Source organism: Antedon mediterranea, chromosome 11, assembly GCF_964355755.1.
Source record: "Antedon mediterranea chromosome 11, ecAntMedi1.1, whole genome shotgun sequence".
NCBI lineage: Eukaryota > Metazoa > Echinodermata > Crinoidea > Comatulida > Antedonidae > Antedon > Antedon mediterranea.
This window is the reverse complement of record NC_092680.1, coordinates 18,451,590-18,463,700: the sequence shown is the minus strand read 5'-3', so window position 1 is coordinate 18,463,700 and position 12,111 is coordinate 18,451,590. Positions and strand designations below refer to the sequence as shown.

At 30.1% G+C, this 12,111-nt stretch overlaps 1 protein-coding gene across 5 annotated transcripts in view; it reads right to left on the bottom strand.

Moving 5' to 3' along the window:
* Positions 1 to 4,809: 4,809 nt before the first annotated feature.
* Positions 4,810 to 12,111, bottom strand: part of LOC140062977 (rho-associated protein kinase 2-like) — a 53,561-nt gene continuing 46,259 nt past the window's right edge. For 4 of the 5 annotated variants that reach the window (XM_072109394.1, XM_072109395.1, XM_072109391.1 and 1 more), the window contains one exon: positions 10,834 to 10,967. Coding sequence is in view for 3 of the 5 variants with exons in the window: in XM_072109391.1 (XP_071965492.1) it covers positions 10,886 to 10,967 (82 nt within the window). In the remaining 2 variants the exon portion in view is untranslated. Of the gene's footprint in view, positions 10,378 to 10,833; positions 10,968 to 12,111 lie in introns of those variants that run through there. The other variant, XM_072109393.1, reaches the window with a different exon arrangement.

Here is a 12,111-nt window from a genome sequence, read left to right as displayed (position 1 = left end):
AAAACAAGTATTTCACTTATAAAAACACAAAAGAAACGTTTGATTTTAACTAAAAACCAAGTATTTTTTGCTTTATATTAAATTTTTCAGGTAGGCCTAAATATTTTTTTTTTCGATCCAGTTTTTGGTCAAAGGGAATAACTATTATGTGACATTAAAATGGCATATTCCCAACAAAAAATGAGGGAACAATATATCTTTAATGTGGCTTTTACAGCAGGTCTTTTTATTGTATAAGTTATAGTAGGCCTATAGGCCTATTATTAATGTTATGATTCCACTACAAGAATCATAGTCGTGCCGTACTGCCAAAATAGAAAACGCATCACCGTCGTTAACAAAACATTTCCGTAAAAGATTATCCGATTAACCATTTTTAAATCAGATCCGATCGAGTATACATATATATGGCCTACTATAATTCTTCTGATAGGCCTAATACAGTAGGTATAGAACTAACGCAGTGAGACTAATTTCTTTTCATAGACAACAAAAAAAGAAAAACTTTGTACTAGATAAATCGTCACGAATATTGACGAGCGATGGTTTTTAATTATTATGTCCAACGGCAACTCATCAACTAATAGATCAATATAAAAATCACATTAATGTTTTTGATTTATAGTCTGAAAGGAAAATGATATAAACCGTTCTACTTTCTACTAAAGGAATAAATACCTGTAGGTATTGAGTTGGGGGAATACCATGAATAGAACAGACATTTTGACTTTCGTTTTTGATTCTCTGATGATTGATTTGTACCTTACATTTTCTATTCTTAAACCTTACCACGTTTCATTGTTGTTACTGATTTTGTTCTTGAAGGAAATAAATGTTTATTTTGATTTGATTTGATTGTAAAAGGTTTGTTTGATCAGGAAATCATGGGCGTAGTAATAATCTTTTCCTTTATTAGTTTTTAACTAATTGAAGAAATATCTGTAATAATAATAACATATAATGAAAAATACGAGAAAATCCTTATTTATTAATGTACTTGCAGTCATATACCATCAATCTCCTACAACATTAGGTCAACATTATGTTTCGGATGAGTTAATTTTAAATTCAAAACGATCTTACTTAAAATAAGACTAACTAATAATATAGCAATTGAATCCAGAAATCATCTTTATGAGGGTATTGCTTTATTGTACTAGCCTCAGAATACTCATCGTAACCAACTTCCTCTAAGCGGTTTCCTGGAAAGGAAAAGTAAATGACGACACTTAAATTGTTAATTAATACATAGGCCTCTTTATATTCGCATTTTAATAATGTTTACTTTTTATTCAATTCAGGCTTCCGTTCTTTTCTTTATTGATTAAAATTATCAATGACCAATTTTCAATTTGTGTTGTGTGTTGTGTAGTACAGTATATGCCTATAGAAAACAATTAATATACACCTCAAACCAATCACATCCGACTTGTGTCTGTAAGGGGGTTAATGACCTCTCATAATCCTACATAATGTCTACCAAAGCTATTTGATCGACCACGATGCATATTTCACGTAATGCACTGGGCCTAACAGAACATTAATGTAATAAAGGTATATGTCTCATCTCAAACATTGTTTATTACCCGGAAAACATACTTCAATGTTACGAAATTCGTTTATGAAATGAATACAGTTTCTATACCACGTCATAATGTGACGTAATGCATCGTAAGCAGGACATTCATGTCATTCATGTTCTAAGGTACGTCTGCTATATATACAAACAAAAAACTGTCACTATTTCCGGAACATTGTTCAGAGGCCTACTACTACTACAATGCCAATTCTACTACCGTAAACGAAAAATCATTTCTTTTACATTATGAAATTAAAACAGTTTTTTTCTACACGTCGTAAAATGTGATAATACAGGCATTAGTTATGCGATGGTTTAATAAATTGTTACTCCATTACAATGCAAATGATACATTACGTTCAGTTCACTACGTCTGTACCATTTTCAGCCCCCCCCCCCCGCTCCCCAAGTATTCTAAAATCCTGGATCCGCTACGAATTATAGAGTTTCTATTACCAATATAATTATTTAATTTTAAATACAGACAATTTACAAACGACTCATTTTCATTTTCAAGACAGGCTATTTCGTTTCATGGTGCGCGCGAAAATCTCAGAAAAACAACATTTTATTTTATGTAATTGTAATATATACCATCACATTCTTCTTGAAAGGGTGTGTATGTGTTAGCTAGTATACCAGGCAAATATTCAAAAGAATTAATCGGGTTTACAAATTAAATTTTCAATTCAGTTTACAAAAAAAAGTAGGCCTAATCTAGGCTATAGGTTTTTACTTAAATTTTAAAGTGATAAAGTTGATTTTTTTCTTAATAGGAGGCCTGTAAAAATAATTCAAACTAAACTCAATATACCACTGTAAATGAAGATTTAGTTCTTATGGTCTGTTTTTTTTTTGCCGTCCGTGAAAAAAAGGAAAAATAAAGCAGAATATAACTTTCTTATACCCATTATTATGTATTCAAACAATAAATGTTTTATTCGATTGATTCTCCTGCAATACATGTGGCTGGATAGGCGAGGTACACTCGCACTTGAAGATTAAATGACAAAGTTTAACATAAGTTCTGAATCTGTTGTAGGCCCTGCTGTACTGTAGATGCATCAAACAAACTGGTCATATAAATCACATTGACACGTTTGCAATACTCTATCGATTTATATCTAACCTACATGGCAATCAACCGTAACAGTGTCCGTTGTTTTATCGTGCCAGCTGTTACTAATCGATTTTTCGATAAACCAACATTATCATGGTAGGCCTACAACCATAGTGTTACGATAACTTCATATTACCTTGATTTTAGGCATAAGAAGAGCGGAGACGACTGATTTCAGGTAAGTGAACTTTCAATTATAAGCCACATCAATAACATATACAAATTATTAGAGGGTAAAGCCACAAGTACCTCACTTATTACTGTCTACGGTCTGTATTAAGGGATGTCCCTTAATTCCGCCTCAACCACATGTATACACGTCGATTTGAAATACAACAATATGTTCAGTTAGTTATTGTATATACAAGGCGTTTATAGCATTAGGAGTAGGGAGTCTACTAACTACTGTATGAATTCTCTTTCTGGCGTGGTATAAACTATATGCACGAAAAAAAACACCACCCCTTTTCTTTCAAAGCCACAACAGTATAGCACCACTTTACGGTATACTACTGGTACTCATCACTGGTCATTATAAGAAGAGCCCGGACTGCCTCTGCATGATAGACCCAAAAGGCTTAAAACATACTAAGTAATTAACTACTTGTATTATATCACAGGTAGAAATTGTTCTGTATGTAAATTAATATCGGAATAATGTCTAAGGCCAACAACCGGGGCCAATATGACCTAAATCCATACCACAAAGATTGAGAATAATTATAAGAATAAGAATTGTAAAATTTCAGTTTGTTTGGCTTCCCACAAATACAGGTCCTATTTGTTGTAAGAGGTACTTGGTTTTTCAACTTCATTGTTTGTATTTCCATTTAAAATGAATAAACACTAATAGAATGCCCACAAAACAAATACACCAAATGTATATTGTCTCATATCAATGTGCTTGCGTCTCTCTTAAACAAACATAGAACTTTTAAGAATAATTTAATACAACGGACGCGTCAGATGTAACTTTTATTATTTTCCATAAACACAAACTAAATATAATTGTCTTTTTCTTTCCACTCTTTAACACAATCATATGTCTTTTGTCTTTTGTAAGAATGTATTCGTTTAATCTTGTATTTATTATAAAGTACTTTAGGCCTACTTCTACTAGCTAACACAACAATCATTTTGTATTCCAGATCATACTGTATACATTGTTATCATGGAAATCACTGTCATTTTAAAGCAAGAGAAAATGAGGTCCATGTGACCTATATATTTCACCGCATTAAAACTCTGCAGCTTCTATTGGTATATTCTACCATATCATATGAAACTTCCGGCGGCAAGTTACAAACGCACATGTATTTTATTTTCTACGTAGCAAGGAATAACATATTCTGCGTACCAACAATAACATAATTAAAATGACGTCATCTCATCAGCGACTTGAACGATTCGATAGTCATACAATTGAAAAAGACCCGATTGAAAGAATACAACAAGTATTCAATAAAGGAATTACAATTTCTTGCACGTGTTTTGTAATTGGGATGGTGCTCACGATAATAGCTTCAATTGTGCCGCGAGAACATCAAATGGATCCCGGAACGATGTCAGCGCGGGAATACGAGGATCTTGAAGAAAAATTCTATCGTCTCAGACTGTCTCTAGATATAACTTTAATAGTTGGGTTGAGTTTTATTTGTATCGCTGGTACAACTTTATCCGCAATTCATTTATGGGCGTTCTTTAAATATGATTATATCTGGTCTATAGGATTAGGCGATGAATCACCGGAGGAGCATGAATTACACGGAAGTAGAACTCCAACACCGACATCAACTTATGGTACAATAAATTAATGACGATTAGGTCTCATCAATTCTACGCCTGTCACAACAGCTTGTTGTTTGACGAAGTATGGTGTAAGGTGAACTTTCCCCATCTCTAGTTACTATTTTTTACGTAGCACTACCAATGTTTTTATTATTCCAGCCTTCTTCTACAATTAATTTATATATTGATTAGTCTGGGAAAAATAAAGTGATATTAAAACGTTTAAAAAAAGAGCACGAGACTATATTTGCCTCTGATTCATTGCTACGAATATTAACAAAATTGAAGAAAAAAAAACTGTTAAAAAATCACAAACAAGAAATAAAACGATAAACATTTTATTTCTATTTCCACACGAATATCCTTTACTTTCTTCAAGTTCGATGTAAAAAATGGCAATTCTGACCTTGTAACAGTTATCAATAGCATTTGTTAGTGATCTCAACTTTGTACAAATCTTTTTAAAAATACAAAATACAATTCTAGAGTTGAAAGCATTAGCCTAACAGGTCAAACAATGTAGGCCTACCTGAAAACCAAGTAATAAAAAGCAAAAAAAAAAAAAAGGTTTTCAGATTTATCAATTAACAATACTGTTTATAAATTAAAACTAAATGTTTGAAATGTATAATACAAAAGCAGAGAATAACTACTGAAAGAAAGAAGAGTTATGTAATAGGTTTGATGTTATTTTTGTATGATTCGAAATCTGGAAACACAGTGAATGAAAATGTATACTACACTAGCAAACTTATGGTTGGAAAACTCAGAGTTGGAAAAGAACTTTGTTTTCAACAAATCTGGAGAGGTTGCAAAAGTATGTTCTTCACAAACTAATTTGTCAACACAACAAATGAAAATAGTCTTTGTAATGACCTGATGGTAAGATAGTCTCCCAATAACTAGTGTAAACAGGCACCAAATACTTCTTCAATTGTTGCAAACCAAAGTTCTGTCAAGTTTTCCAGTGTAGACCAGGCTTTGTATTGCCTGGCAAAGAATCTAAACTTTACTCAAATGTGTGTTTGCAAACTTGGAGTTACTCCATGCTTAGAGCTTGCTCGAGTTTGAAAACAAAGTTTGAAGTGTAGACTGGGCTGGCTATTATAAACAAATTATGTTTCTTAATGACACTTGTAAACTTAGAAGATGTTTACATTTAATCATATATCACATACAGTTTTGTTAAGCCTAATTAAAACCTTTAAATTAATACTTTATTAGGAACTTAAGTATTAACTGTTAAGGGAAAACAAATTTATCTTGATTGATACATTCTGTTAAATTTTATATAAGAGTAGAAATACATACAATACAAATATATCCGAGCAAGGCCTATATTATTTACAGAAGTAATATTAGAAAACAAACTTCCATTACTTAATATTACTCATCTAAATGCTGTAAAAACGTGGGACTAAATAACTTCAAACGACTTCAAAAATTTGTGTTCAGTTTTGTTGCAACTCCATAGTAAATAAATGTGAAAAATCAAACTATGAAATTAACAACTAAAAAAACACTAAACTAAATCCAACGCTATGTACTTAGAAGCACCCATTATGACCCAATTATTTTTTTAAATATTAAAAAAAATTAGATATTTTTCGGTGAAAAAATTTATTTCAAAATGGTGGTGGGATAAAACAATGGACAATTGAATGTATTCCATATCAGAATGAATTGGAAGACATCTGGAAATTAAGTCTAATATGTACCCTTACTAATTGACGTCTGGTGCAGCAATTCTAATCTCTAAACAAGGCTTTTATATATTTATTTTACAAATTATAATAAGGAAAGTTAATTGCATAAAACGAGTTTATAAATTAAACATTTTGTTTAATACAAATTGATTTGAACACTAAATTAAATATTTGTAATAAGCTATCTACAAAGTTTATATATATATATATATTAGAGTGTGAATGTTACTGTACATTGAGCTCTTGCTCACTCACACACACACTCAAGTACAATATCTAATATGATTTCTGATCCAATAAATACAAAATTAGTAACTTAAATACATTTCTTTGTTACAAATGGCATATAATATCATAGAAATCACAAAGTAAATACAATATTGAGAAAATAGTGATATATTTGGCGATAACGCCTACAAAATACATTTTTCGTATTTAAAAGACATTTAACTCTTTCTTTCATATTCCAGCTTATGATATTGTCAGTGAGACCACAAACACTACCTTAATGAATGTGTACAAAAACGTCCATCAAACGATTATGAAAATATCGCTATGTTTTGTTTAATTACCAACATGTCAAAACCATACATATAATGTAACATACACAAATGAAAAATGTTGGGCAGGGGCAGCTTAAGCAAAATATATCGCTGTAACCCAAATGAGCCAGCTACCCGTTGACGTCACTGACGACATAACAACACTCAACTGAATTATCATAGACCAGCAATGTATTTCAGATTATATAATGAAATTATTGCGATGATAGGGGAAGGTATGACAAACCAGTTTGTGGATGATTCAACCAGGAATTAGTACACTTTTACTTTACTTTGACGAACATAGAAGATGTGATCAGTCCTGCAACCACTGTGTATTGCTATCAGATACATTATATAAAGTATTTAATTTACAACATTATTACAGAATTTCTATTTATCAATGGAATGATAACCTATGTTTAGGTCTAACTGGAATGGAATTGCATTAACTTAAAGCTTTCACCTATAGAGTATATCTAACAAGATTATCTAACAAGAGTATATCTAACAAAATTATCTAACAAGAGTATATCTAACAAGATTATCTAACAAGAGTATATCTAACAAGATCATCTAACAAGATTCTGAATGTAAACATGCATGTCTAAACTTTGAAATCCATGAGTTTTCAATACAGCTACGAATTATGCAAATGAGGTCACAACATTTTCTCAACTTGAATAACATAATTGTAAGTACATCAGCTTGGTTCTAACTAGGACACAACACAAGATATTTGACCAATCACATGTGATAGATTATCCAAACTGTCACTTGTACAATTACTCATGTTGTGGCATTGTGTCCAGTAGCAACCAATGAAATCATTGTTCTGTTCACAGTTATTATTTAATACAAACAAAGTTGCAGCATGCTGTTTGTTGCTGAAGGGTATAATTTTTGCTAAATTTAACATGTATGTTTGTCTATAATTATCATTTAAACATAGCCGGCGTACTACCATACTTTGAGTCCGATTAGAAATTGCTCAACAATTGACAAATAACAGTTTTCTTTGATGTTATAAAAATAAAAGAAACTGTATACTGCTTGTTTTGAGATAGTTACCAAACTAAAAGCATTGTTATTAAAAAACATTTTTGTGGACATTTTGTTATTAGAATATGCTCAAGAATTAATTAAATATATCACAAAAAAAAGATATATACTTATTCTTCACATGATATACGGTTAAATTATAGATAATATTATAGAGATGTAATCATTAAATGTGAAATAAATATCTATACATAATATTATAACATCATTAAAACATACAAAAGCAAGGTGCATACAGACTATTTCAATTAAATTAAGTCAGAAATTCATACAATAAGGCGCCATTTGAACATAAATAACTACAGTCATAGTTTTATAGAATATTTAAAATCAACACAAATTTATAACTATTTGATTTTTGTAAACATTTCAAGACAATACAAAAATATACTGAATGATAAAAAAAATTAAAACGGTACTGGATATGGTCAAATGCTAAAAGTCAACAAATATTTTAACCTGTGAAAAGGGTCTCAAAGGTACTGTTCACCACAAGTCTCTCAAATTTACAGCAATTTCAGTTAAAGTTATGGCACGCCATGTATGCCAAAATGTTTTTCCTATTAGGAATATGATGGAGAAAATATATATATATTTCATCCATGGGAATATTAATTCATCACTTTCTTTCTATGTGTAGGCCTAATTTTGAGAACAGCTGACCATACCCAGTACCGTCCTGATTTTCCTATAGCAGACATTACACCTTGCAAATACATTCCATAACATTTCACTGTTTTTGCATGATTCGTTTAGTAAGCGAAAATGAATTGAAACATGGCAGAAAAGAAGCAGAATGAAAGAACAACATTATGAATGAATGATATAAGGAAATCAAAGAAGACACCGCAATTCAGAGGAAACCCTATTAAGGGGACCACTGCAGCCAACCCTCTTCAGGTGACACTCTGTTGGTTCCTGAGGGTGTCCTCTTAATAGGGGTTTTACATTATAAATAATTAGAATATAGGTGTTAATCGACAGACAAGGTACTGTGCAGATAGTGATATCATGGACAGGCCATAGTATAACACTCAGATCACAAGCTTGAAAGATTTTCACTGACAACAGAAAGTGAAATTTCCTTGATGAGTTCATAATATAAACATCATAGTCCAAATCGTTTTTATATTAATTTTGTTTCAATTGTGTTTATATCAAATTAAGTATTACATCCATGGTGAAACGAAAATAAGGTTTAGGCTAAATTCCACTTAAAAAAGCTTTGAGGTTTAGTTCCGGTGTTGAAACAAATAATATCCATGGTGTAGATTTGTATTACCTTGGAGGAATTAGTATTACAAAAAAGAAAAGGAACATCAACACATTTTAGATAAAGAGTATAATGATGCAGGAAGAAACAGAATACTGAGTTGTTGCAAAACAGAAATATATTTTGTGGCAGGAAGCAAAAAGAACACATAATTGTTTTGTTTTAAAATTCTAATAAAAAAATATAATCAAATCTGAACATTTTCCTATTTGCATAATTCAGGAATTCTTCCAATTGTTTTTAGAAATCGTCAAAATAGATATAGACCGACTAAAAATGAAATTACTTATTTATGTGTATATATATTTTTAAAATTATATTATTAAGGCTATTTTGTACAGTGTAAACAATGTTGAGTTGAAGGTATTATAAGACAAATATTTATTAATAGTTTGGATAAATTTATTTTAATAAAATATGAATGAGATTTTCAATTAATATAATTATTTCATCAACAAACAAGAGTGATAGAATCATATAAATAATAATTTTTGTTTTTTCCCCCCAGAAAATAAGAACAAAATTTTGTTTTATGAGAAAGAATATGATGCTGTGCATGTCACATCAAGCTCAGGTCTATGTGCTTTTTAAGTGAACAAACAAACATAGTGATATTGTACAGTAAACAATTATGAGATTTTTACACTGTTGTTTGAAACATAACAGTGTAATGGAATGTAACATTGTTGTTGACCTGAAAACATATGCAGTATTATGCTATGTTATGTCGTTCAGTTCAATCTGACTCATTCACCTATGCAGTAAGGAGAATAAACAGCTATAAACATGCATTAAAGAAACATTCATATTTTTGTTTATATTTTCATTCCTGATAGTTGAATCCACAAGTTAAGCGAATGTTTTGGAATGATGTTATTCATAAGATGCAGGGTAAACAATCATTTTTTTTCATGCGAATAACATTTCTTTAAGCGTACATGATCATTTATGGCAAGAAAAATAACCTGTTGTATTAATTTAAAAATTAGTCCACCAAATGTTTTAAACCATTTTGTTGCTAGGTATAAGATTGTGCAGTGAACATCTACAATGTAAGGTGACAGTAACTCTAATGAGTATACAGTAATGTAGATTGTGCCATCTAGTTTAGCCAGTTAAAACCAGTTTTATCTGGTTTAAACTAGTATACATGTATTTATTTGTTTAACTAGTTCAAACCAGTTTGTACTAGTTTTAACAAGTCAATTTTTCAAGCCATTTTATTAGAATATATTTACTTTCTGAAAGACTGTGTTGCTGGAATCAATCGAGTTGTTTTCGGAAGTCGCATAGACGCATACAGAGTCCTGTTTTTGAATGTAAACAAGAATAAATTTAAATCATAAAACCATTTAATACAATTCCATTCCTTGTACTTTGCAAGTTGTGATGAATTGAATTGTTCTACTTAGTAATAATCAGAATATCCAGTAATAAGAATGATAAACTGAAAATATATTTTTTCCTGTGGAAATATACGAGTAAGTTTAATAACAACACTACAACTATATACATAGAGATAATATAACATCTCTATGTAATATATTGGATCATGCAACCCTTCTATATTCTACATTATTTTACAAATATTTATAAATCATACAAAATAATGTTTATTTTAAAACATATCGTTTCTCTAAAAAAAGAAAACATGAGGTTGTTTTATACTGTACATATAATTTTCAAATAGAACACAAATATGATAATATGATAAATATTCAGATTAATTAAAGGAAATCTTCTTTTAAGTAGTATTTTGTGCAGATAAAAAAGCAGTTTTCTTCATCAATAATGCTAGGTCTTGGTGGTTTGCAGTTATCTCTTGAATGAGGGAGAAGATTGAATCAAGATTTTGGATGCTGTTGTTGTTCTCATCGAGTGAGTGGCAGCTCGAGGCCTAGAGAAAAATGTCATTCACATATTTATTATAATAATAATCATCATTCTAGAAAATAATTCTGGGTTTAAAATTTACAATTTACAATAAAAAAAGCATCCACTTTGATAATAACGCTCCTTGTTTTCCAGAAAGTGTCAAATCAAAATTAGCATTGTGTGAAATTCTTTTTAAAAAAGAGATTCTACCAGAATTGTGCTAAATCTTAAGATCAGAACTGCTTGTTCTTCGAGGTTGAAATTATGAGATAACTGGACTGAAGAATGTTGAGCTTTAAAATACATGCAAACTTATTTACATTTATTTTAAATATTAGCTTTAATAAATGAATCTTTTTTGCTCGTTTTAACTTGCTAATTTGCAATCAGGCTTTTAATAAGCTTGTTACTAATAATGATACTAATAAATTATTAATGTATAATTGATTATTTAAATTTTGAATAATACAATACATGGTATGATAGAATATATGACTAACTATAGTTATTTCGAAATTACATTCTTAATAGAAAATAAATGATTTCTAATACTACTACTACTACTACTACTAATAAATGAATTAATATAGTACATTTGAACAATTTCTCTACGCACTGGTGGACAACATGTTATACTTTCAATTTCTAAGGGTCATCAGAAATATTATGGACCTCTCTCATCAGTCCATAATAGCAGCTTATAAAAATTTGGATAACTGAATTTGAAACTTTAAAACGTACAGAAATTCTTTTCCAAAATCTTCCGGTTTTCACATTTTTCAAATTTTGAGAAAGTTGACTATAGTATATTTAAGTATTTGAATTTGCTTGGCTTGGTAGCCAAAAATACAAAAATGAAAAAAGTTAAGCAGAAAAATATAGTAAAATAAATACATACAAGTACGGTATATACATATAAATATAATCATTATTATTAATTGAAGGAAAGATAATAATAATAATAGTGTAATCTGTAAACAAAATAAATAATTATTAAATTGCAAAAAAAAACAATTAAAAGTCAGTAAGATATCATCATTCTCATTTAAATATTTAAAGAAAAGCGTTTTTAGTGCTCAGGTCCACGGCAAACACTCACACCATGCAAGTTCAGCAGCATACTGAGAAGTCACTATGCTTTTTTTGTACACACAGCCCTTTTTTGT